General features: G+C 40.6%; 2 protein-coding genes across 3 annotated transcripts in view; one reads left to right on the plus strand and one right to left on the minus strand.

Annotated features, from left to right (window-relative positions):
- Positions 1-26,037, minus strand: part of FDFT1 (farnesyl-diphosphate farnesyltransferase 1) — a 119,000-nt gene that overhangs the window by 74,935 nt on the left and 18,028 nt on the right. For both annotated transcript variants that reach the window (XM_068124729.2, XM_068124730.2), the window contains exon 2: positions 14,872-14,969. In XM_068124729.2, coding sequence (XP_067980830.2) covers positions 14,872-14,969 — 98 coding nt within the window. The remainder of the gene's footprint in view (positions 1-14,871; positions 14,970-26,037) is intronic.
- Positions 1-26,037, plus strand: part of LOC137432649 (F-box only protein 25) — a 742,106-nt gene that overhangs the window by 29,626 nt on the left and 686,443 nt on the right. The window lies entirely within an intron of this gene.

Genomic DNA, 26,037 nt, shown 5'->3' on the forward strand with positions numbered 1-26,037 from the left:
AAAATTACACCGAACGCAGTGTTGACTTGGACGTAGGTACAGTACTGTGCCTCAGTTATCTACAGTACTGTGCCTGCACCACAGCAGCGCTGCTGAATTACAATTACGTGTGTAAAGTCAAAACAAACTGTTACCAATAATCGCTTTTCACCATCGTTTCCTTCACAGTCATTATTAATGGTGTGCGAGAAACAACATAAGGCTTGTGGGGCAAGATAACCCTCACATCTCAGCTCAAAAACCACGACTGGTCGAAATTAAACCCTGAAATAAGTAAATGTTCGCATTAACTAACACAATGTTCTTTTTATAAACTCAACATCAAAATAAACTCATCAAATCTTTAGAAGGACACTCATTGAAATCCTCCGCACAAAAATGAAAAATATTTGAACACAGAGGTAAAAGTTCAGCTATCTTTGCTAAACACATGTCAATAAACAAGAGGTTGCCTCAATCACAAAAAAAAACAAAAAGCATGAACATCACAAGGTGTGGTGCAGCAAAAGTCACAGCACTGCAACACAAAGGCACGCACCTGAATACAGTCAAAACAAAATGACAGAGGAATGAACACAACACTCCTAACAGTCAAGGACAGAATGAGAGCAGTCCTCAATATCGTGTGTGTCCTCCCTGAGCTATGATGCAGGCTGTACACCTCCGACGCATGCTCTATACCAGGCGTCTGATGCGGTCCTGGGGAGGTCTGTCCCACTCCTCCTGCAAGGTGGTTACCCGTGGTCTTCCTCTTCGAGGACCATCATTCACAGTTCCAGTTTCACCGTAACGCCTGGCCAGGTTTGAAATTGCAGGCTGTGAGTAACCAAGACGTTGGGCAATTGTTCGCTGGCTTCCACCAGCCTAAAGCATCCCAATTGCCCTTAAGCGTTGTTCAGATGTCAGGCGTGGCATCTGAATTTTCTTGTTGTTTTCCCTGTCAGAAGCCTCTAGAGTGACTATAGACAGCAGTAAATGAATGTCTAACCACGAGACCTGAAGGATTTCATTATGAGGGTCATTATTTAAAGGGAAAGATCCCTATGCAGAACCACTCAAGCAAAGAGTCAAGCATGCCATTGTTGATCAACCAGGTGATTGAAGTGAAGTTCTCGTTACATAATCGGCCATTTCAATTGAAGAAAAGTGTTTGTAAAGCTGCACATTTCAAAAAATGAAAGTGATAAGTTTCTTTTGATGTTCAGTTTATAACAGAAGTTATTGCGAGCTCAGTATGTCAGTTGCTTGCAGTGTGCCACACACGAGGAAGTGAAGTGCCACCCCACCCCTCATCTTCCTCCACAACCGTGGTCTTGCCTTACAGGTACAGACGTCGCTACATCAAACGTCAGTCATACATTACAGATATGTTTCTCCAAAATCAAGTTACAACCATTGCAACTTTTGATGCAAATGAAAATGTATTCTTCAGTCGTACTTTTTTGTTACATTGAAAACCCTTTTCCCAGCTTGTCAACTAACACAGCGATTCATTGTCATTTAATTTAAACATGTTCAGAGCTTGAACGAGAAAAGAATGAATCCTCTTAAATTAATCTACTTGATCTTGGTAACCTTTCTCCCCCCTTCTCTATTTTTAACAGCCATTCCCTGTGTGACTGCCACAGACGTTATCACAAACACGCCACGCGTTCTTGAGAATAATATGTACAGCTTCACCAAACCACGCTGTCGCATTGGCACCAGAAACGAGAATTAAACAAGGCTTTTTTAAAACATCAATGTTTACACATCCTTTTTGAATCAAAGCCAGCTGGATCCTTCACATATCCTTGGAGCGATGTGCAAACTTCTCCTGCTGCGCCGGGCCGCAAACGCAACTTCTCGGTTGATCAAAAGTCCGAAAAGAACTTCTTTTTTAAAAAATTCTACCAAGACGCAAGTGATACAAGCTTTTGGGATCTTAGACTCGACTGATTTATGAAAAAAGGCCATGTATAAGCTTCTAGGTGCATTTTGGGTGAAAAGCTGTAAAGTTAAAGTAAAAGAGCTGCATGTACATACATGATATATAAATGCTTGTTCAAAGAAATTGTCCAAAAATGGCAATTTGGTGGCAATTTTGTTTATATTAATTAGAAGGTCAAACACTCAAAATTCAGTTTGGGAACCGAGTTAATCGAATTCAGCATACACTAATAATGTTAAAATGTGAGGTTCCCAACGTTTACCCAAAAATGCACCTAACGTTCACATTTCTCAGAAATCCGTCTCGTGACTCTAGTCTAGTCTATCAAGGATCACGTCTTTTTTTATGTCTATTTTTCTTTTGTCAAAAATGATTCATTGTCAGAAATTGATGGCAAATGAAAAATATATTCTCACGAATTGCTCGTAGCACTTGATGATGGATTCATCAAGATACATGGGCCAACATCAAACGGTGTGTCTACCAGGTCACGTTTGGTGCATGCAGTGTGAGACCCACATATTTAGGCAGTGGGATTTCTTGGCCCTTGTTATGATGGTGACAGGTAACAGCTCTTCAATGATAACAGAGATTGAAATGAAATAGATGGGCCAGACTCTGGACAGTTTGAAAACGAATGAGTAAGTAATGCTTGCTTGTGTCTTTATATTTGGATCGTGGCAGATCATGGACATAAGTGCAAGCAATAATTGTAGCAGGCACAGACCTTTTCTGACTACCCTTATTAAACGAACATGTACAGCATGCAAACGATTGTTGCAGCTAAAACATGTCTCGTCATTGCCTTTGGCAAGAAAGGGCTCGGCCACGTGCGCAATCACATAGAAACACCCACACAAACACACATGCAGAGGTGGATACCTTGAGACTTGGGAGGACGCTATTCCACCCTCCAAAGCCCACATCTGGAGATAACGACACTTACACACACACACACACACACACACACACGCACATATATACACATATATACACATATATATACACACACACACATCTCGTTTTTTCATTTCTGTTCCTCACAATTCTGTCTCTCTCTTATTCACACACGCACACACACACACACACACACACACACACACACACACACACACACACACACACACGCGCGCGCACGCACGCACATATATACATATATATATACACACACACACATCTCGTTTTTTCATTTCTGTTCCTCACAATTCTGTCTCTCTCTTATTCACACACACACACACACACACACACACACACACACACACACACACACACACACACACACACACACACACACCTTGTTTTTTATTTTTGTTTTTCACAATTCTATCTCTTATGATTTTCAATTCTTATTTCTCTTATTCAATACATATTTAAAAATGCATTTAATTAATTATACAGTATTGGTTGTTTTAAACTTAAATATAAATAATTTAAAGGATTGCTGTAAATGATGTTAATTTCACAACATCCCAGATTCAACTTTATTTCAATTGTAAACCTCAAAACATAGTTCCCATACCTAAAGTTAGAACCTTAACGTGTAAGCAATTGACTAGTTTCCCGACTGCATGGATCATCAGCTGGGCACCGTTCTTCCTCGAGGTTTCGATCCTTTCAGCCCAGGACCTCTCCAAACGGCGGATCGACAAACTCGATCATGAATCCACATCAATAGATGGTCCATCAGTAGATCCACAACCACAAACGGAAAGTTTGAACATATTTAAACAAAACCATACACTACTTTATTAAGAAACCTGGGCTTAATTTGTCCGAAGCAGTCTGAAAATGAGGCATGCCGGCTAAGGTCTATACGTACCATATTGTTGGAAGAGACGTAACGCCGATGCTTTCGATATTTGATGGTCATTTTAACAATTCGTTTGTGTTTCACACTGAATGAAAAACATAAAGGTAGAGCATGGCGATGGTGATACATGACAGGTTCGACGATATGTTCGGCATGAACGGGATATAAATCAAAATGGCGGTGTGTGGAGAGTCAGCCGCCGTATCGCCGTAATGACATCAGATGTAATCACATCACCTTGTCATGTGACCAGTTCCTCAGCTCTGATTGGTATACGTTTGATAGACAGTTCATTCAGAAAGTATTCAGACCCCTTCACTTTTTTCACATTTTGTTATGTTGCAGCATTATGCTGAAATAGTTTAACTTCATTTTTTCCCTCATCAATCTACACTCAATACCCCATAATGACAAAGAGAAAACAGGATTTTAGAAAGTTTTGCAAATTTATTAAAAAGAAAAAACTGAAATATCACATTGACATAAGTATTCATACCCTTTGCTATGACTCTTGAAATTTAGCTCAGGTGCCTCCCATTTCTCTTGATCATCTTTGAGATGTTTCTACACCTTGATTGGAGTCCACCTGTGGTAAATTAAATTGATTGGACATGATTTGGAAAGGCACACACCTGTTTATATAAGGTCTCACAGCTGACAATGCATATAAGAGCAAAAACCAAGCCATGAGGTTGAAGGAACTGCCTGAAGAGCTCAGAGACAGGATTGTGTCGAGGTACAGATCTGGGGAAGACACATGAAAGCCCGCTTGGATTTTGCAAAAAAAAGTACCTAAAGGACTCTCAGACTGTGAGAAACAAGATTCTGTGGGCTTTGATGTGTCTTTCACTGAGGAGAGGCTTCCGTCTGGCCACTCTGCCATAAAGCCCAGATCGGTGGGGTGTTGCAGTGATGGTTGTCCTTCTGGAAGTTTCTCCCATCTCCACACAGGATCTCTGGAGCTCAGCCAGAGTGACCATCGGGTTCTTGGTCACCTCTCTTACTAAGGCCCTCCTCCCCCGATTGCTCAGTTTTGCCGGGCGGCCAGCTCGAGGAAGAGTCCTGGTTGTTCCAAGCTTCTTCCATTTAAGAATTATTGAGGCCACTGTGCACTTGGGAACCTTCAATGCAGTAGAGATTTTTTTCTGTAGGTTTCCCCAGATCTGTGCCTCGACACAATCCTGTCTCTGAGCTCTGCAGGCAGTTCCTTCGACCTCATGGCTTGGTTTTTTGCTCTGATATGCATTGTCAGCTGTGAGACCTTATGTAAACAGGTGTGGGCCTTTCCCAATCATGTTCAATCAATTGAACTACCACAGGTGGACTCCAATCAAGGTGTAGAAATATCTCAAAGATGATCAAGAGAAATGGGAGGCACCTGAGCTAAATTTCAAGTGTCATAGCAAAGGGTCTGAATACTTATGTCAATGTGATATTTCAGTTTTTTCTTTTTAATAAATTTGCAAAACTTTCTAAAATCCTGTTTTCTCTTTGTCATTATGGGGTATTGAGTGTAGATTGATGAGGGAAAAAATGAATTTAAACGATTTCAGTATAAGGCTGGAACATAACAAAATGTGAAAAAAGTGAAGGGGTCTGAATACTTTCTGAATGCACTATATATATATACATACATACATACATACATACATACATACATACATACATACATACATACATACATACATACATACATACAGACGGACAAACTGTTCTAGACGTCTTTGCCGTATGGGCTACGCCATAAAAACATGTCAAACTAATATAGACATGCACTTAGTCCTGAAGGCCAAAGCACATGGTCAAACACACAGTCCAGAATGCATGGTTATACCACAACCTTATCACTTCGTCCTTTTATGGTACAACGGTACGAACAAATTTTTGCTTTGTTCGATTTTAAAAAATTCATGTTGGAACTACGCTTAGGATGTGCATTCTGGTCATAAAACGAAACTTCACATTCCAACAAAGCTCAGCAAACTAGTATATGCATGCATTTTAGCCCAAAGGCCCAGAGCACATGGTCAAACACATATGCATTATGGGGAGTGAAGTAATCCAAGAAAATTAACTGGGGAACTGTACCATGATGGAATATATATAAGTAGCACTTATTCATTTTAATGATCACCATGAACCAAAGTACCACAGCCCACAACACTCACTGCAAAAGTTCTGACCACCAGGGGTCGCCTACCACATACACCTACCCTGTTTGGAATGACTTCAGTCAGAGAAGGTGGATGGTGTGGATGGGTTATCAAAAGGAACCGGTGCTAAAACGATGTAGGCCGGCTGGAACTGCGGTGCGTAGCATTGCAGCTCTCCCTGCTTTTAGAAGTGGGCTGTTCTGTGTCTTTCACAGACCGATACCAAGCCGAAGGCTGAATTTAAACTTTAATATGTAAACATATTTGATTGTAGTGCTGGGCTCCTGGCCCTCGGCAATTAATAACATCTAATGAACGGTAAAGGTCCCAAGTGGCGGGTCCAGTGTGGCAGTGAAAACCCACAGTGGTAGGCAGCGGAGGTGCTGCCTCCTCACAAGTATAACCAAAAGGTTAAAAAAAATTAGCAGCAATATATTTACTTTTGTGTCCATAAATATTATTCATTTTGCATGAAAGCAACTTTGCATATGCAATGAGAGTGGTAACCGCTGAGGGAAGATATCTCTTCAGTGTGAGTTGCTGGAGCAGGTAAGCAGGATCCTCGTGGCTACAGCACCATGATGAGTAAATCAGAATCCTCCATACACTCTCCTCTCAATGTCACACGCATTCAAATGAACACAGGATAGGAGGCAGGAGTTGAGATCACTTCCTTGCCTGGTTCAATCAATCAATGGTCTTTATCTTTGTGTGACGCTGGGTCCTCGGGTTTGCATCTTTATGGCTTTGTGGAAGCCCAAAGGCCAAAGACGACGGCTGAGAGTTGAGTGGGCAATATTTTGCAGTTTGATATTTTTCCCTTTACATTTTGCAATAATCATGAAGAATATATTAAACTAGTAAAAACCCCGTCAAATATGACTGGTTGGAACAGTTTACTCGACGGTGCAGCCTCGTGAGCATGCCAAAGTCTGAAGCCTCGGCCTAGTGTCAGGTGTGCTTGTATCTTCTTTATTTATTCGACGTCCTATGGATGTAAATGAACACTCGTTTTACTCTATGTGCGTTGCCCATCACGTGCAGTGAATTTCACCTCCCTGCACCTTGTATTTATTTATTTTTTAAATAGACTCTTCTGTACACCGCCCTTGAGGCTCAGTTTGCAAGACACCGTCTACAATTCCAATAGAAGAGACATAATTACTGTTTTATGGAAAAATGTTTTTTCGAGTTTGTTTTATCCTCAAGAATGACCGTAGTGAGCACACATTCGTGCTGAAAGATTGGGCTTTAAAACCTACCCTTATGAAGGGGACAGACATCTGTACAAACACACAAACTGACATTGTGTTTTATATGGTAGATGAGAGCATTAAATCTAATACATAAAGCTCTTTCGAACCACTGACAGACAGATATTAATGTTCGATACCTTCCTGGTGTCGTAGAAAAATGAAATTCGGCATGCCGATGGACATCAAAGCCGGTACACCGGGAAAAATTGCAGAACCGTCGGAAAGCATCCGCAAATGAAAATTTTGGTTAAAAAAAAAAAACCTCAACGCTTCCGCCCCTAAAAAAAACCCTCAATCAATATCTCGCATTTGAAAATTGTAATTTCTATAACAGTAAACTTTAATATAAAAATCTCAATTTCTTTTTACGTAAAAACTGTAAACATGTCCATAAAATAAATAAATAAAGAAGTAAATAAATAACCTAAACTGATATCTAGGAGCAGGTCGGTGATGCTTGCCTATAATCATAAAGCTTCTATTTATTATGTACCAATGTACGAAACACGGCTTGATATATTGATTACACAATGTGTAAACATACCCCACTCGTATACAATATAATTATAAAATGTTCGTTAATGCCACAATTAATTCAAATCAAGTGTGTAAAAAAAAAGAAAGAAAAGTAAATCATTGCCAGCTGGTCACTGGACAAATATATTAAAGCTGCAAAGATACAGGGGCCTGGTACGAATCTCGGCACAGCTATAAACTGCCACCCTGGTGTTGTGTATGCAGGGAGATTAATCAGTCAGAAGGATGTTAACCTGGGTATCCCGTCTGCCAGGATTAGTTGATGGACGTTGACAGTGTTGTATTTTGCAAAGTGGGTGAGCTGATGCTGGCACCGTGAACAAATTACAAATACCAGCTGTAACCGACAAGGGGCACTGCACGAGTAGCACAGCGGCCCTCCCAGGAAGTGATGCAGCCCTCCAGCCATATACGTGCTTCACACAAAATGATGATGACAGGGACCCTCTCAGGTGGCAGGTGAGCAGTTTCGTTTCACTTGCAAAGGTCTTAAAGGAAAAGCTGGACCTGTTGCCAACATGTTATGCTCGCCATATTTGGGATCACAAGCAGCGTCAGAACCACAGTCACCATCTTCATCAACATTATGGAGGACTACACGGTCCTGGCTCCACGAAAGCACGAGCACATCGTAGATGTAGGGAATGTCTGTATCGCTCACAGGAGAGTGATTGCTATCTCTTTGCCACAGGCCAGTTCCAGCAGAATTTAGCGGGGTTAATCAACAACAACCATCTTCATGGGTGCAGCCATCTTGGATTCCCCTTCACCACAACAAGAAATGTCAATTTCAGAACGACTTTGCTTTCAGGTGAATTCATTCAAAGGCACAGGTGCTATTTTAATCATTTATTTGAAACTACGTGAGGGCATTTCCGAAAAGTAGAAAACAGGAAATTGCAGAGTAAAAAACGAGGATTTGTAAAATTTGACAGGAGCTTAAGGGGGAATAATTGACTGAGCTGTCATTGACTATCAATCTCATTAACTGGGCTGTCATTGACTATCAATCTCATTAACTGGGCTGTCATTGACTATCAATCTCATTAACTGGGCTGTCATTGACTATCAATCTCATTAACTGGGCTGTCATTGACTATCAATCTCATTAACTGGGCTGTCATTGACTATCAATCTCATTAACTGGGCTGTCATTAACTATCAATCTCATTAACTGGGCTGTCATTGACTATCAATCTCATTAACTGGGCTGTCATTAACTATCAATCTCATTAACTGGGCTGTCATTGACTATCAATCTCATTAACTGGGCTGTCATTGACTATCATTATCATTAACTGGGCTGTCATTGACTATCATTATCATTAACTGGGCTGTCATTGACTATCAATCTCATTAACTGAGCTGTTATTGACTATCATTATCATTAACTGGGCTGTCATTGACTATCAATCTCATTAACTGGGCTGTCATTGACTATCAATCTCATTAACTGGGCTGTCATTGACTATCAATCTCATTAACTGGGCTGTCATTGACTATCATTATCATTAACTGGGCTGTCATTGACTATCAATCTCATTAACTGAGCTGTTATTGACTATCATTATCATTAACTGGGCTGTCATTGACTATCAATCTCATTAACTGGGCTGTCATTAACTATCAATCTCATTAACTGGGCTGTCATTGACTATCATTATCATTAACTGGGCTGTCATTGACTATCAATCTCATTAACTGGGCTGTCATTGACTATCAATCTCATTAACTGGGCTGTCATTGACTATCAATCTCATTAACTGGGCTGTCATTGACTATCAATCTCATTAACTGGGCTGTCATTGACTATCAATCTCATTAACTGGGCTGTCATTGACTATCAATCTCATTAACTGGGCTGTCATTGACTATCAATCTCATTAACTGGGCTGTCATTGACTATCAATCTTATTAACTGGGCTGTCATTGACTATCATTATCATTAACTGGGCTGTCATTGACTCTATCATTCTCATTAACTGAGCTGTCGTTTACTAGCAATCTCTTTAACTGGGCTGTCATTGACTATCAATCTCATTAACTGGGCTGTCGTTTACTATCAATCTCATTAACTGGGCTGTCATTGACTATCATTCTCATTAACTGGGCTGTCATTGACTATCAATCTCATTAACTGGGCTGTCATTGACTATCAATCTTATTAACTGGGCTGTCATTGACTATCATTATCATTAACTGGGCTGTCATTGACTATCAATCTCATTAACTGGGCTGTCGTTTACTATCAATCTCATTAACTGAGCTGTCGTTTACTATCAATCTCATTAACTGGGCTGTCATTGACTATCATTATCATTAACTGAGCTGTCGTTTACTATCAATCTCATTAACTGGGCTGTCATTGACTATCATTATCATTAACTGAGCTGTCGTTTACTATCAATCTCATTAACTGGGCTGTCATTGACTATCATTATCATTAACTGAGCTGTCGTTTACTATCAATCTCATTAACTGGGCTGTCATTGACTATCAATCTCATTAACTGGGCTGTCATTGACTATCAATCTCATTAACTGGGCTGTCATTGACTATCATTATCATTAACTGAGCTGTCGTTTACTATCAATCTCAGTTATTGAGCTGTCATTGACTATCATTATCATTAACTGGGCTGTCATTGACTATCAATCTCATTAACTGGGCTGTCATTGACTATCAATCTCATTAACTGGGCTGTCATTGACTATCAATCTCATTAACTGGGCTGTCATTGACTATCATTATCATTAACTGAGCTGTCGTTTACTATCAATCTCATTAACTGGGCTGTCATTGACTATCATTATTATCATTAACTGAGCTGTCGTTTACTATCAATCTCATTAACTGGGCTGTCATTGACTATCATTATCATTAACTGAGCTGTCGTTTACTATCAATCTCATTAACTGGGCTGTCATTGACTATCATTATCATTAACTGAGCTGTCGTTTACTATCAATCTCATTAACTGGGCTGTCATTGACTATCAATCTCATTAACTGGGCTGTCATTGACTATCAATCTCATTAACTGGGCTGTCATTGACTATCATTATCATTAACTGAGCTGTCGTTTACTATCAATCTCAGTTATTGAGCTGTCATTGACTATCATTATCATTAACTGGGCTGTCATTGACTATCAATCTCATTAACTGAGCTGTCATTGACTATCAATCTCATTAACTGGGCTGTCATTGACTATCAATCTCATTAACTGGGCTGTCATTGACTATCAATCTCATTAACTGGGCTGTCATTGACTATCAATCTCATTAACTGGGCTGTCATTGACTATCAATCTCATTAACTGGGCTGTCATTGACTATCAATCTCATTAACTGGGCTGTTATTGACTATCAATCTCATTAACTGAGCTGTCATTGACTATCAATCTCATTAACTGGGCTGTCATTGACTATCAATCTCATTAACTGGGCTGTCATTGACTATCAATCTCATTAACTGGGCTGTCATTGACTATCAATCTCATTAACTGAGCTGTCATTGACTATCAATCTCATTAACTGGGCTGTCATTGACTATCAATCTCATTAACTGGGCTGTTATTGACTATCAATCTCATTAACTGAGCGGTCATTGACTATCAATCTCATTAACTGGGCTGTCATTGACTATCAATCTCATTAACTGGGCTGTCATTGACTATCATTATCATTAACTGGGCTGTCATTGACTATCAATCTCATTAACTGGGCTGTCATTGACTATCATTATCATTAACTGGGCTGTCATTGACTATCAATCTCATTAACTGGGCTGTCATTGACTATCAATCTCATTAACTGAGCTGTCATTGACTATCAATCTCATTAACTGGGCTGTCATTGACTATCAATCTCATTAACTGGGCTGTTATTGACTATCAATCTCATTAACTGAGCGGTCATTGACTATCAATCTCATTAACTGGGCTGTCATTGACTATCATTCTCATTAACTGAGCTGTCATTGACTATCAATCTCATTAACTGAGCTGTCATTGACTATCAATCTCATTAACTGGGCTGTCATTGACTATCAATCTCATTAACTGGGCTGTCATTGACTATCAATCTCATAAACTGGGCTGTCATTGACTATCAATCTCATTAACTGGGCTGTCATTGACTATCAATCTCATTAACTGATCTGTCATTGACTATCAATCTCATTAACTGGGCTGTCATTGACTATCAATCTCATTAACTGGGCTGTCATTGACTATCAATCTCATTAACTGGGCTGTCATTGACTATCAATCTCATTAACTGGGCTGTCATTGACTATCAATCTCATTAACTGAGCTGTCATTGACTATCAATCTCATTAACTGGGCTGTCATTGACTATCAATCTCATAAACTGGGCTGTCATTGACTATCAATCTCATTAACTGGGCTGTCATTGACTATCAATCTCATTAACTGAGCGGTCATTGACTATCAATCTCATTAACTGGGCTGTCATTGACTATCAATCTTATTAACTCGGCTGTCATTGACTATCAATCTCATTAACTGAGCGGTCATTGACTATCAATCTCATTAACTGGGCTGTCATTGACTATCAATCTTATTAACTCGGCTGTCATTGACTATCAATCTCATAAACTGAGCGGTCATTGACTATCAATCTTATTAACTCGGCTGTCATTGACTATCAATCTCATTAACTGGGCTGTCATTGACTATCAATCTTATTAACTCGGCTGTCATTGACTATCAATCTCATAAACTGGGCTGTCATTGACTATCAATCTCATTAACTGAGCGGTCATTGACTATCAATCTCATAAACTGGGCTGTCATTGACTATCAATCTCATTAACTGGGCTGTCATTGACTATCAATCTCATAAACTGGGCTGTCATTGACTATCAATCTCATTAACTGGGCTGTCATTGACTATCAATCTCATTAACTGGGCTGTCATTGACTATCAATCTCATTAACTGAGCGGTCATTGACTATCAATCTCATTAACTGGGCTGTCATTGACTATTATTATCATTAACTGAGCTGTCATTGACTATCAATCTCATTAACTGGGCTGTCATTGACTATCAATCTCATTAACTGGGCTGTCATTGACTATCATTATCATTAACTGAGCTGTCGTTTACTATTAATCTCATTAACTGGGCTGTCATTGACTATCATTATCATTAACTGAGCTGTCGTTTACTATCAATCTCATTAACTGGGCTGTCATTGACTATCAATCTCATTAACTGGGCTGTCATTGACTATCAATCTCATTAACTGAGCTGTCATTGACTATCATTATCATTAACTGAGCTGTCGTTTACTATTAATCTCATTAACTGGGCTGTCATTGACTATCATTATCATTAACTGAGCTGTCGTTTACTATCAATCTCATTAACTGAGCTGTCATTGACTATCAATCTCATTAACTGGGCTGTCATTGACTATCAATCTCATTAACTGGGCTGTCATTGACTATCATTATCATTAACTGAGCTGTCGTTTACTATTAATCTCATTAACTGGGCTGTCATTGACTATCATTATCATTAACTGAGCTGTCGTTTACTATCAATCTCATTAACTGAGCTGTCATTGACTATCAATCTCATTAACTGGGCTGTCATTGACTATCAATCTCATTAACTGGGCTGTCATTGACTAATCAATCTCATTAACTGGGCTGTCATTGACTATCATTATCATTAACTGAGCTGTCGTTTACTATTAATCTCATTAACTGGGCTGTCATTGACTATCATTATCATTAACTGAGCTGTCGTTTACTATCAATCTCATTAACTGAGCTGTCATTGACTATCAATCTCATTAACTGGGCTGTCATTGACTATCAATCTCATTAACTGGGCTGTCATTGACTATATCAATCTCATTAACTGGGCTGTCATTGACTATCAATCTCATTAACTGGGCTGTCATTGACTATCATTATCATTAACTGAGCTGTCGTTTACTATTAATCTCATTAACTGGGCTGTCATTGACTATCATTATCATTAACTGAGCTGTCGTTTACTATCAATCTCATTAACTGAGCTGTCATTGACTATCAATCTCATTAACTGGGCTGTCATTGACTATCAATCTCATTAACTGGGCTGTCATTGACTATCAATCTCATTAACTGGGCTGTCATTGACTATCATTATCATTAACTGAGCTGTCGTTTACTATTAATCTCATTAACTGGGCTGTCATTGACTATCATTATCATTAACTGAGCTGTCGTTTACTATCAATCTCATTAACTGGGCTGTCATTGACTATCAATCTCATTAACTGAGCTGTCGTTTACTATCAATCTCATTAACTGGGCTGTCATTGACTATCATTATCATTAACTGAGCTGTCGTTTACTATCAATCTCATTAACTGGGCTGTCATTGACTATCATTATCATTAACTGAGCTGTCGTTTACTATCAATCTCATTAACTGGGCTGTCATTGACTATCAATCTCATTAACTGAGCTGTCGTTTACTATCAATCTCAGTTATTGAGCTGTCATTGACTATCTATCTCAGTTATTGAGCTGTCATTGACTATCTACTGTATGTGTGATAAATCAATGACATTTGTTTGTGTGACAAGATTCAACATATTAGATTTTTGTGAAGATCTGGATCCTGATACTAGTATGTATATTAAGTATTAATCAACAATGGAAATGCAATTAATTTCGTTTGAAACCATTGTGATTCATTGACAGATGACAAACATTTTGCTTATTTCGATATAATTTCTTCCTTTCATGCTTTCAGTTGTTGGATTTTTATGGATGCCATCTCGTCAAAATATATCATCACTAACCCTAACATCTCTAAGACTCGGTTTTCAAGGGCTTACGGGATACAATTTTAGCTCAAGCCTGGTGTTGGTTTAACGGTTGAGGTGATTGGCTTAAGAAAGTAGGGTCGTAAGTTTGAGCCCCTGTCGTGCCATTGAATTAACACCAGGTGGGTTCACTCAGCCTGTCATCCTTCCGAGGTTGGCAAAAATGAGTACCAGATGACTGGCAACAGAGGGCACTGCATCTGCAGTACAGTCGTGCTCCCAGCAATGATGCTACCAGCAGCCATTGGCTGCATACGAACCAGCAAGAATTTTAATATAAGACTGATCGGGAGGAAGAAGGGCAGAAAAGGAAAGATGACAATGCATGCTCACCTCAATTCACCATCCAGAGCTCGAATTACTGCAGCAAAGCTTCGGCTCGTCTGGTCAAGGTATCTGTAGCAGGTTCGCAGCGTATTGCTCGTGTTATTCTGCACAGATACATCAAGATGCATTCCACAATAAGTTGTTTCGCTGTGTAAGGATGGATAATCTTTATACAGGACCTTTTCTCAAGGCAGTATGATAGACAGGCTGCTATTTGCATTTTTTTTTTATTGTGTTGCTGAAGAAGCGTATTATTGAATACTTGTAAAGGTACCCCTCAATGATGGGGGGTGCATAAATGTCTCACCTGAAATAGGCAATTTCATTTGGAGCGTGTATTGATAGAAACGGGAGTTCAGTGTAAATATTCAGTCAGCAAATGTCGCAATGGGTGCAGCTGGTAACCTCGACAACCTCGTTCCTTTCTAGCAGCTAAGATTTCCAATCCATGCTTGTTGTACCTCCGAAGTACTACTCGGGAGTGAAGGTGATATTATGAAAGCTCAGCTGGGAAACGGGTTTAGGCATGTTTTGGGCCTACAGCCTGATGGAAGATCACCAAAGTTCTTTCCATACCAATTGACCACCTCCAGGCACCAATCCCTCTCCATATCGTTTCTTCAGCTCTGACCTTCCCCCTCTCTCTATATTCCCCATAGCTTTGCTTTCAGCAATTTCCCACAGCATTTCATTCTGGTTTCCCATTTGATGATCCATAGATCAGTAGTTTCAGTTTCGTTTCAACATCAGTTTCACATTGAGATATCAGTTTAGATTCATCATCGCAACTTGTGATGTGATGCGAATAGTGCACGGAAAAGATTGTCAAATCCGATTTTGGGAGGAAATGTTTTCCAATAATTATCTAAGGGGTCTAAAGTTTTTTTTGTTTTTTTTGTCATAAAGGGGTCTAAAGTGTTTAAAGAATCAAGGATCTTAAAAGCGCCAAATGGGGTATAAAGGTGTCGAAGGACGAAAGGGCAAAAGGGGTCAAAAGTGTCCAAATGCTCTTAAATTGGCCAAAGTGTCTTAAGTCAATAGGTCTGAAAAGTGTCAAAAGGTGCATATTTTTTTTCTCAAAAGGTGCATTTTTTTCTCAAAAGGGTCGAAATAGGTATGAAAGGGTCTAAACTCTAAAGGGCGTAAAAGGTCTAAGGGGTGTAAAAGGTCTAAGGGATGTGAAGGGGTCTAAGGGGTGTAAACGGTCGAACGGAGTCTAAGGGGTTTAAAGGGTCGAAATAGGTCTAAGGGGTTTTAAAAGTCTAAGGGGTGTGAAGGGTCTAAAGAGGTCTAAGGGGTGTAAAGGGTCAAAGGTTACGAAGGGGGTGTAAGGGATCAAAGGGGTGTAAAGGGTCAAAGGGGTCTAAAGGAGTGTAAAGGGATATAATGGGTGGAAAGGGTCTAAGGGGTGGAAAGGGTCTAAGGGGTGTAAAGGAGTGAAGGTGTAGTAAAGAAATTACCTCGGTTTCATAAATAAACTTGGGAGTGCAACACGACAATAACAGGGCAAATGACCTCCTCATCACGGTATAAAACCCATTTTCAGGTACAGTCACATGAAAAAGTAGGTACACCCCATGTAAAGTTTGTACTTTTTCAACATATTTCAACATACAGCTATTTGATCTTCATTTCAACAATATTGACAGATAAAGGTGATATAATATAACAAATATCATGCAACATTTACATTTTGTAGTCCATTGAATAATTTAAATAACATAAATGCAAATTTCGCATGTGGAAAAAGTAAGTACACCCCTACATTTATCACTACTTCAAATACCTAAAATTAGAATCAGGTGCACCAGCTCAGGTGCAAATGATTAGAACATCGTTAGAGAGGATCTTGGAGGAACCTGTCTTATTTAAACCTCAGATATTTAGTTTGGTTTGCTTTTTGTTGTTGAAGTGTGTGGTGTCACCATGCCTATATCAAAAGCGCTCTCCGAGGCCTTCAGAAAGAAGGTTATAGATGCCTACGAGTCGGGGAAGGGATTTAAAAAGATCTCCAAACAATTTGAAATCAATCATTCGACTGTCCGGAAGATCATCTACAAGTGGAGGAGATTCCAAACAACTGCCAACTTGTTCAGGCCAGGTCGCCCCAGCAAGTTCAGCCCGAGAGCAGACCGCAAAATGCTGAAAGAAGTCTCAAAGAACCCCAGAATGTCATCACGGGACCTAAAGGTAACTCTTGCCACTGTTGAAGTCAAAGTGCACGAGTCTACCATCAGAAAGAGGCTGCACAAATTTGATCTACATGGGAGGTGTGCCACGAGGAAACCTTTGCTGTCCAGAAAGAACATCAGGGCAAGACTAAAGTTTGCCAATGAACACCTAGGCAAAGACCAGCACTTCTGGAACAATGTGCCCTGACAGATGAGTCAAAGGTAGAGCAATTTGGACACAGTACCAGAAGACGTGTTTGGCGAAAACCAAAGACAGCATTTCACCACAAGAACCTAATACCAACTGTAAAGCATGGTGGTGGAAATATTATGGTTTGGGGCAGCTTTGCTGCATCAGGGCCTGGGCAGCTCACCATCATAGAATCCACTATGAATTCTTCATTGTGCCAAAGGGTGCTTGAGGATAATGTGAGTCCATCTGTCGGAAAGTTGAAGCTCAACCGAAGGTGGACCTTGCATCATGACAATGACCCTAAATATACCAGTAAATCCACCAAGGAATGGCTGAAAAGAAATGGAGGGTTCTCGAATGGCCAAGTCAAAGCCCGGATCTAAATCCCATCGATATGTTGTGGGGGGATTTGAAACGAGCTGTGCATGCAAGAAACCCCTCAAACATCGCACAGCTGAAAGAATTCTGCATGGAGGAGTGGGCAAAAATTTCTCCCAGTCGATGTCAGAGACTGGTAGACAGTTATAAGAAACGCCTACTTGAGGTTGTTTCTGCCAAATGGGGCAATACCACCTATTCGAGCCAAGGGTGTACTTACTTTTTCCACAGAAGGAAATGGCATCTCTGTTCATTTTTTGTTGAATAAATTATTGCAAAGTCAATTTCTCATTGTTTTTTGTTCGATTAGATCACCTTTATCTATAGATACTGTTCAAATGAAGATCAAATATTGATATGTCCACATATGTTAAAAAGATTTTTTTTAAACATTTCATGGTGTGATCGGAGCTCACCATCAAACTAATCATATCGATATCCCTGTTGAAATCCGATAAGAATTGGGCTTTTTATGAAGATTTGTAATATGTGGATCGACCCTCAGAGATCATGGTGACGGGTGGCGGCTCGGATGGTTTTAAGTTATGAATTGTGAGAAAATAACTGTTTTATAACCCCTATTTAGTTACAGAGTGGTAAAAGATGTTATCCTATAAAGTTTAATGCCGATTAACGTTCGGAGCTCAGAGGAGTAGGTTCACAAACAAACAAACAAATGGACAGTTCGCTTATCTATTCTGTACATATAAAAGAAAGTTTTTGTTTGTTTGTCTGCACGCGCTAATCTCCTGAATGGTGAAAGATAAGAGGATACCTCTAAAACAAAAAATGTCGGGACGGGCCCCGGGAAGGTTATCGGCTCGGTGGCGAGGCCGGTCGAGGTTGCCTCAGCCGGGCTTATCGGCTCGGTGGCGAGGCCGGTCGAGGTTGCCTCAGCCAGGCTGGGCCCATTTCGCAATTAAAAGCTGAGCAGAATTAGAGAAGTCAATCTTCTACGGCCGCGAGTAAAAGCTGAATTATAGTAGTAAATTCATTCAAAGAACTAAAAATGCCAGGACGGGCTCCGGGAGGGTTATAGGCGAGGTGGCGAGGCCAGTTGAGGCCGCCTCGGCCGGGCTGGGCCCATTTCGCAATTAAAAGTTGAGCTGAATTATAGTAGTCAATCTTCTATGGCCACGAATAAAAGCTGAATTATAGTAGTAAATTCATTCAAAAAGAACTCGGGCAACGCCGGGTACTAGCCGAAAGCACGACTTAGGTTTTAGTTTTATCGTCGCGTTTTCTTGTCCTGGCATCCATTGTAAATAAACCCTTTTATTATTTTCCCTGTTATTCTAAATTATGTGTTCGTTGAGTTTATTTCCTGCAGGTTTGAAGACTGCTCGGGGATCGTGTCAGGTAATAGCTCCGCTTCTTCTTCCTCTCTCTTCTTCCCACGCATATATATCGTGAGTCCATGTTTGAACAATGCCTCAAATTAACGCTCGATTTGCTGTCCGTGATTTCCTGGTCTTCGCCTTGGGGAATTACACGACAATATTTATTTATTTATTTATATATATATATATATATATATATATATATATATTGTTACGGACGCGGTTTAGATGTTATTATGGGCCGAGCGGATGGTCCACCGCGACCGTTACAGGATCCCCGATTGGCCCGACTCCCCCAACGTTGACCAGATCGCACCACAGATATTCAATTTGGAAACCTCTAAAGCGACCGAAAGAGAAGGAAAAGAGAAGAAGACAGAGTACGGAGGAATAACAGGATTTATTATACACACAAGCAAAAAGAAGGAGCGATCAAAGTTAGTTACAAGCAATGGATGGAAGAAGCAGTCACACAGTGAATCGTTAGCTTATACTAGTCAATTTACTTAACCCCAGGACAACGATTAGGACAGACGACGTTCACACTTACACGGGGGATATTGCAGGCAGGTATGGCTTGAGGATGGATGGTTGTTTTGGGAGGCAATGGAGGGTCCAGCGTGGATTGCTGCCTGGCGCGTCCTTTTCGTGGCCTGCGGCCCCTTAGCTGCCCCCTTAGCTGCAGCGCAGCTGGTCGCACGATGGCTCGCACACACCTGCTCGTTCAGGCGTCTTCCTTCTCCCCAGCAACAACGAGCGACAGCAAGCAAGAGGACGGGGGCAGAGCAAGAGCAAGAGGAGCAAGAGGACGGAGTGCGTCCCGCGGCGACTTATATTGGTTTTCTCACCGAACCTTCGCGCACTTTCTCGGGGGTTCCCGCTCTGCCCTCTCTTAGCCAAACCCCTTGTTCTGGGTTGGATGAGCGGGGCCGACTTACTCCTCCCCCCTATGACGAGGGGGCGACCCGTCTTCTCTAGCCACTCCCCTTGTTCGTAATGGCCGCAAATGGCGAAAACCGGTCAGCAGCTGCAGGTACTGCGCCGTCACGTTGCACAGCAGTTCAGTACTGCAATAAACGTTTGCTGTGAAAGCTCAAGTGGGGGAATCCCTGGCACTTGAGCTGCCATGGATCATCGGAGGGGCCTACGCTTTATTTCGTTTGATGCAATGCAGAGTCAATCTAGTGGGAAACACATATTTAGCCTACATAGAATAAGGAAATAAACTATTTAAAAAGATATATCGTGGCCTGTGTGTAAGTTTCATGGAATTAACTAGGAGGACGGCTGCGACCATTATTTACATTACGAGGGTGTTACACACAACAAAACCATACTTTTCACATTCGTTACACTTTCTCCAAAATTGTTACACTTTTCAAAACCGTTACACTTCTCAAATTCGTTACAATATATATATATATATATATATATATATATATATATATATATATATATATATATATATATATATATATATATATATATATATTTGATAGTTCACTTGTGTTTATAAATTTTTGACTTCTCAACTCTATTTGGAAAACCTTTATTAAAATGACGAAGCACTGTTAGTCACTTGAAATGCAACTAATTGATGTAACCACTCATTCATGTAAATAACCACCTATTATAGTGCATCCTGTTACGACTAACCTTACTCTACTCAAATCGATGCCTTAAAGCATTAAACTTGCGTTGAGTCATCCATGCAGATACCAACAATGCTCTACACCTTTTGTGGATTATTATGTATCAACAAAATTTTCTCCAATGGGTATGGATCTTGGATTAGCTTGTATAATCACTACATTACTTGAAGTCCAGAATCAGAAAAGAAATCGGTGGGTTTATTACACCCCACCATTTGCTCAACCACTCGACCTGACTCTAGAGCTGCGTAGCTGCCTGCATTCGAATGTTAACCCTACTATAAACTGTCATCTGGTATTTTGCAGGAAGGGCGATTTATCAATGTGGATGGACTTCAAGCTGGGTCTCCTGCCTGCCAGCATTAGTTGGTGGGCTTTAAAGATTCTGCGATGACCTTCGTAAAGAACAGACGAGCTGTCGCCTGCGCCCTGGTAAAATTCACGCTCTAACCTTCAGGGGGCACTGCATCAGTGGCACAGCAATTATGTAAACCAGCAGCCAAGACAACTATAGAGGACGCCTCTTCGTGGTGGTTCTACCCCACCAATGCAAGTCGGGGGCCAAATCTTCCCCATTCTTCCCTGCTGCCGGGATTTGTCAGGGCTGCATGGTCACAGTCAGAGTGCCGATCGGTCCCAATGGACCGACCCTTTCCCTCTTGTTCCTCTCTTCTCTCTCTTTAACTCTGTCATGGCCCTGACGTCATGAAGGCAATGGTACATAATCCTGGATGTGGGGGTTTCTGGGTTGCTCCTGGGAGATCTATCGGCTGTCTCCGTGCCATGGGCTTGTTCCAGAGAACTGTCTGGGGATATACAACAACCAGCAGTCACATGCTGTTATGGTTAGGGTTAGCTAACAGCAATGATGATGGTCAAGTTATATTCTGGTGTCACTGTATGGGAGATACACTACATGACCAAAAGTATGTAGACACCCAGACATCTCATTCTAAAATCATGGGCATTAATAAGGAGTTGGTCCCCTGTTTGCTGCCATAACAGCTTCTACTCTTCTGGGAAGGCTTTCCATTAGATGTTGTAACATTGCTGTGGGGATTTGCTTCCATTCAGCCACAAGAGCATGAGTGAGGTCGGGCACTGATGTTGGGTGATAAGGCCTGGCTCGCAGTCGGTGTTCCAATTCATCCCAAAGGTGTTTGATGGGGTTGAGGTCAGGGCTCTGTGCAGGCCAGTCAAGTTCTTCAAAACCGATTTCTCCAAAGCATTTATGTATGGACCTCGCTTTGTGCACGGGGGCATTGTCATGCTGAAACAGGTAAGGGCCTTCCCCAATCTGTTGCCACAAAGTTGTAAGTACACAATCATCTAGATTCTAGAATATCATTAAATGCTGTAGCATTAGGATTTCCCTTCAGTGGAACTAAGGGGCCTAACCCGAATCATGAAAAACAGCCCAAGACAATTATTCCTCCTCCACCAAACTTTACAGTTGGCACAATGCATTCAGGCAGGTAGCGTTCTCTTGGCATCCGCCAAACCCAGATTCGTCCGTCGGACTGCCAGATGGTGAAGCGTGATTCATCACTCCAGAGAATGTGTTTCCACTGCTCCAGAGTCCAATGGCGGTGAGCTTTACACCACACCAGCTGACGTTCGGCATTGTGCATGGTGGTCTTAGGCTTGTGTGAGCTGCTCGGCCATGGAAACCCATTTCATGAAGTTCTCTATGAACAGTTCTTGTGCTGACGTTGCTTCCAGAGGCAGTTTGTAACTCGGTAGTGAGTGTTGCAACCGAGGACAGGCTATTTTATGCACTGTGCGCTTCAGCACTCGGCGGTCCCATTCTGTGAGCTTGTGTGGCCTACCACTTGGCGGCTGAGCTGTTGTTGCTCTTAGACGTTTCCACTTCACAATAACAGCACTTACAGTTGACCGAGGCAGCTCCAGCAGGGCAGAAATTTGATGAACTGACCTGTTGGAAAGGTGGTATCCCATGACGGTGCCACGTTGAAAGTCACTGAGCTCTTCAGTATGGCCCATTCTACTGCCATTGTTTGTCTATGGAGATTGCATGGCTGTGTGCTTGATTATATCTACCTGTCAGCAGTGGGTGTGGCTGAAACAGCCGAATCCACTAATTAGAGAGGGTGTCCGCATACTTTTGGTCATGTCGTGTATCAGCAGTAATATTGCGCCGACCATTCCACATTCAGACCAAGCGCATGCTTGATGGCGAATTGTGGGCTTTTGAGACTTGCCCTTAGGAAGTGTTTGTCGACATCACATCGATTGGGTTTAACTTGGAATTCTTGGCACTGCAGATGTTAAATGTTGCTGCAGTTTTTAAACGAATTCAAAACAGATAGCAGTGTGGAAATGTGCATTATACTGGGTAATGTAAGGCGATGTGATGTCATATGACAAAAGCCAATAATTATTGATCCATTATAATGATCCATCCATTATAATCCATCCATTATAATGATCCCTTATAATGATAGATAGAATGATAGATTATAATGATAGAATGATTATAATGATAGATAATGAATGATTATAATGATGATATATAGATCCATTATAATGGATCTACAAAAGGAAAACATTTCAGCCTACATGTAGGCTATCAGCTAGGGGGGTCAACCGGTACCAAATTGAGGGAGTAAGGCTAATAATGATTTTTGACAAGGTTTTTACCTCTAGAATAAGAAAATATGTGATAGCAAATTCAACGATGTAGCTAAATGTGCGTTATCACCCATTGATACATTTCAATGGGTGAAATGTATCAATTCATTGATACATTTCCACTATGTCGAAAATACGTGGTGGTGCGATACTTTTTTCCATGTGTATACTTGCAAATCTACTGAATGCCAGTTATTTTCGTGCATATTTTGTGCATAAAGTTGTTGCTATGATGGCAGCCATTTTGTGAAATTGGGCGCCATATTGGATTCTATCTTCTTGGATTACAGTTCAGATGATGTATTTCATACTTTAAGAGAGTTGTAAAGTCTTAAACATCTCAAAACGCAATGCTATTTGTTACAAATTCCTACAAGAATATGAAACATGGTGTTTTTAATAGAAAAACATGCATTTTGGCGGCCATTTTGAAAATGAGGTGATAACACCCATTTAGCTACATGGTTGAATTTGCTATCACATATTTTCATATTCTAGGGGTAAAGACCTATCCAAAAATCAATATTAGGCTTACTCCCTCATTTTGGTACCAATGGACCCTATTTTGGGGGTCTGGCTGATGGCCTAATGTACATTTCTGGGAAATACATTTCACTTTATTTTCACATATACATTTCACTCAAGTAGTTTGTGCAGATTAATAGTGTACATTAATAATTAATAGTGTGGATGATTTACGTTCAACAGAGTTTAGAAAAATCGTCTTCTTAGTTTTTTGAAAATTGTTTCCTTTCCTTTCAAATATCAGTGAATGTTTCAAATATATTTTTTGTTTCATCTCTTCCTCTATTTCCAGTGCCTATAGAAAGTCTACACCCCCTTTCCAAACTTTTCCACTTTTTGTTGCCATATAGCCTGGAAGTAAATTGTATCGAATCAGACTTTTTCCACATCGTAACCCACACCCTCCAAGTGAAAAACAAATTCTACAAATTTCAGAAAATTAATTTAAAATACAAAACTATAATATCTTGGTTTGATAAGTGTCCACCCCCATAAAATTGCAATTTTAAATGAGTTCAGGTGCAACCAATCACCTTCAAAGTCACAAACCAAGTTAATTGGCCTCCACCTGCATTAAATTTCAGTGATTCTGATTATTTCAGAATAAAATCAGCTGTTCCTGCAGGTTTCCTCTGCTGGGTAGAGCATTTCACAGCAAAGACTCAACCATGAGCACGAAGGAGCTTTCAAAAGATCTCTGGGATAAAGCTGTGGAAAGGCACAGATCAGGGGATGGGCATGAAAATATTTCAAAGGCCTTGAATATCCCTTGGAGCAGAGTCAAGACAATCATTAAGAAGTGGAAGGGTATGGTGCCACAAAAACCCTGCAGAGATCAGGCCGTCCCTCCAAATTGGATGACCAAGCAAGGAGACTGATCAGAGAGGCCAACATCAACTTTGAAAGAGCTACAGGTCTTTATGGCAAAGACTGGTCACTGTGTGCATGTGACAACAATATCCCAAGCAATACACAAGTCTGGCCTGCACGGTTGGATGGCAAGAAGGAAGCCATTACTCAAAAAGCCCACCTCGAGTCCCATTTTAGGTATGCAACAAACCACTCTGGAGATGCTGAAGCCATGTGGTAAAAAGTTTTGTGCTCTGACAAAACCAATATGGAACTTTTTGGCTTAAATGCAAAACGTTACGTTTGGCACAAACCCAACACAGCATGTCACCCAAAGAACACCATCCCTACTGCGAAGCATGGTGGTGGCAGCATCATGTTATGGGGATGTTTCTCATCAGCAGAGACTCGTGCACTTGTCAGGATAGAAGGGAAAATGGATGGAGCAAAATACAGAAAAATCCTCGAGGAAAACCTGTGCCATCTAAGAAAGTTGAAATTTGGATGGAAATTCACATTTCAGCATGACAATGACCAGAAACACACAGCCAAAGCTACACTGGAGTGGCTGAGGAACAAAAAGATGAATGTCCTTGAGTACCCTGACCTAAATCCAATTGAAAATCTGTGACATGCCTTGAAGATTGCAGTCCATCAACACTCCGCATGCAACTTGACTGAGCTTGACCAGTTTTGTACAGAAGAATGGGCAAATATTGCCCAATCAAGGTGTGCAAAGTTGGTAGAGACCCATCCCAACAGACTCACATCTGTAATAGCTGTCAAAGGTGCTTCCACCAATTATTAAATCAGGGGGGTGGACACTTATCCAACCAAGATACTCTAGTTTTGTATTTTTAATTAATTTTCTGAAATTTGTAGAATTTGTTTTTCACTTGGACGTTGTGGGTTACGATGTATAAATAAAGGTATAAAGAAAAATCAGATGTAATGCAATTTAATTCCAGGCTATAAGGCAACAAGAGGTAAAAATTTTGAAAGGGATGTAGACATTCCATCAACATTGTATTACTCCTTCTTGCCTGATAGTGGGGCAGATATGTGAAAAAGATGTTCATTTCCGGCAGAAAGTGTGAAATTTCGCATACAGGGGTATTTTGGGGCGCTGATTTCAAAAATTGGCGGATCCAAGAGATCTAACCAATGGACCGGCCGCCATCTTGAATTCCAATATGGCCGCCAAGACAAAATGTTGAAATTCCCTATCTTGGGTTCTAAATAACCTGTGGCGCTGAAATTTGGTACACAAGGGTATGTTGACATGCTGAGTTGACATGCTGAGCTCAAAATCTCAAATTTCAATAATTTGAAATGTCTGACAAACGGTATGGCCGCCATTTAAAATTCCAATATGGCCGCCAAGACAAACATCGATGTTTTCATTGCTTTAA

This window comes from Myxine glutinosa, chromosome 8 (genome assembly GCF_964187855.1).
Source record: "Myxine glutinosa chromosome 8, kmMyxGlut1.1, whole genome shotgun sequence".
Taxonomy (NCBI): Eukaryota; Metazoa; Chordata; class Myxini; order Myxiniformes; family Myxinidae; genus Myxine; species Myxine glutinosa.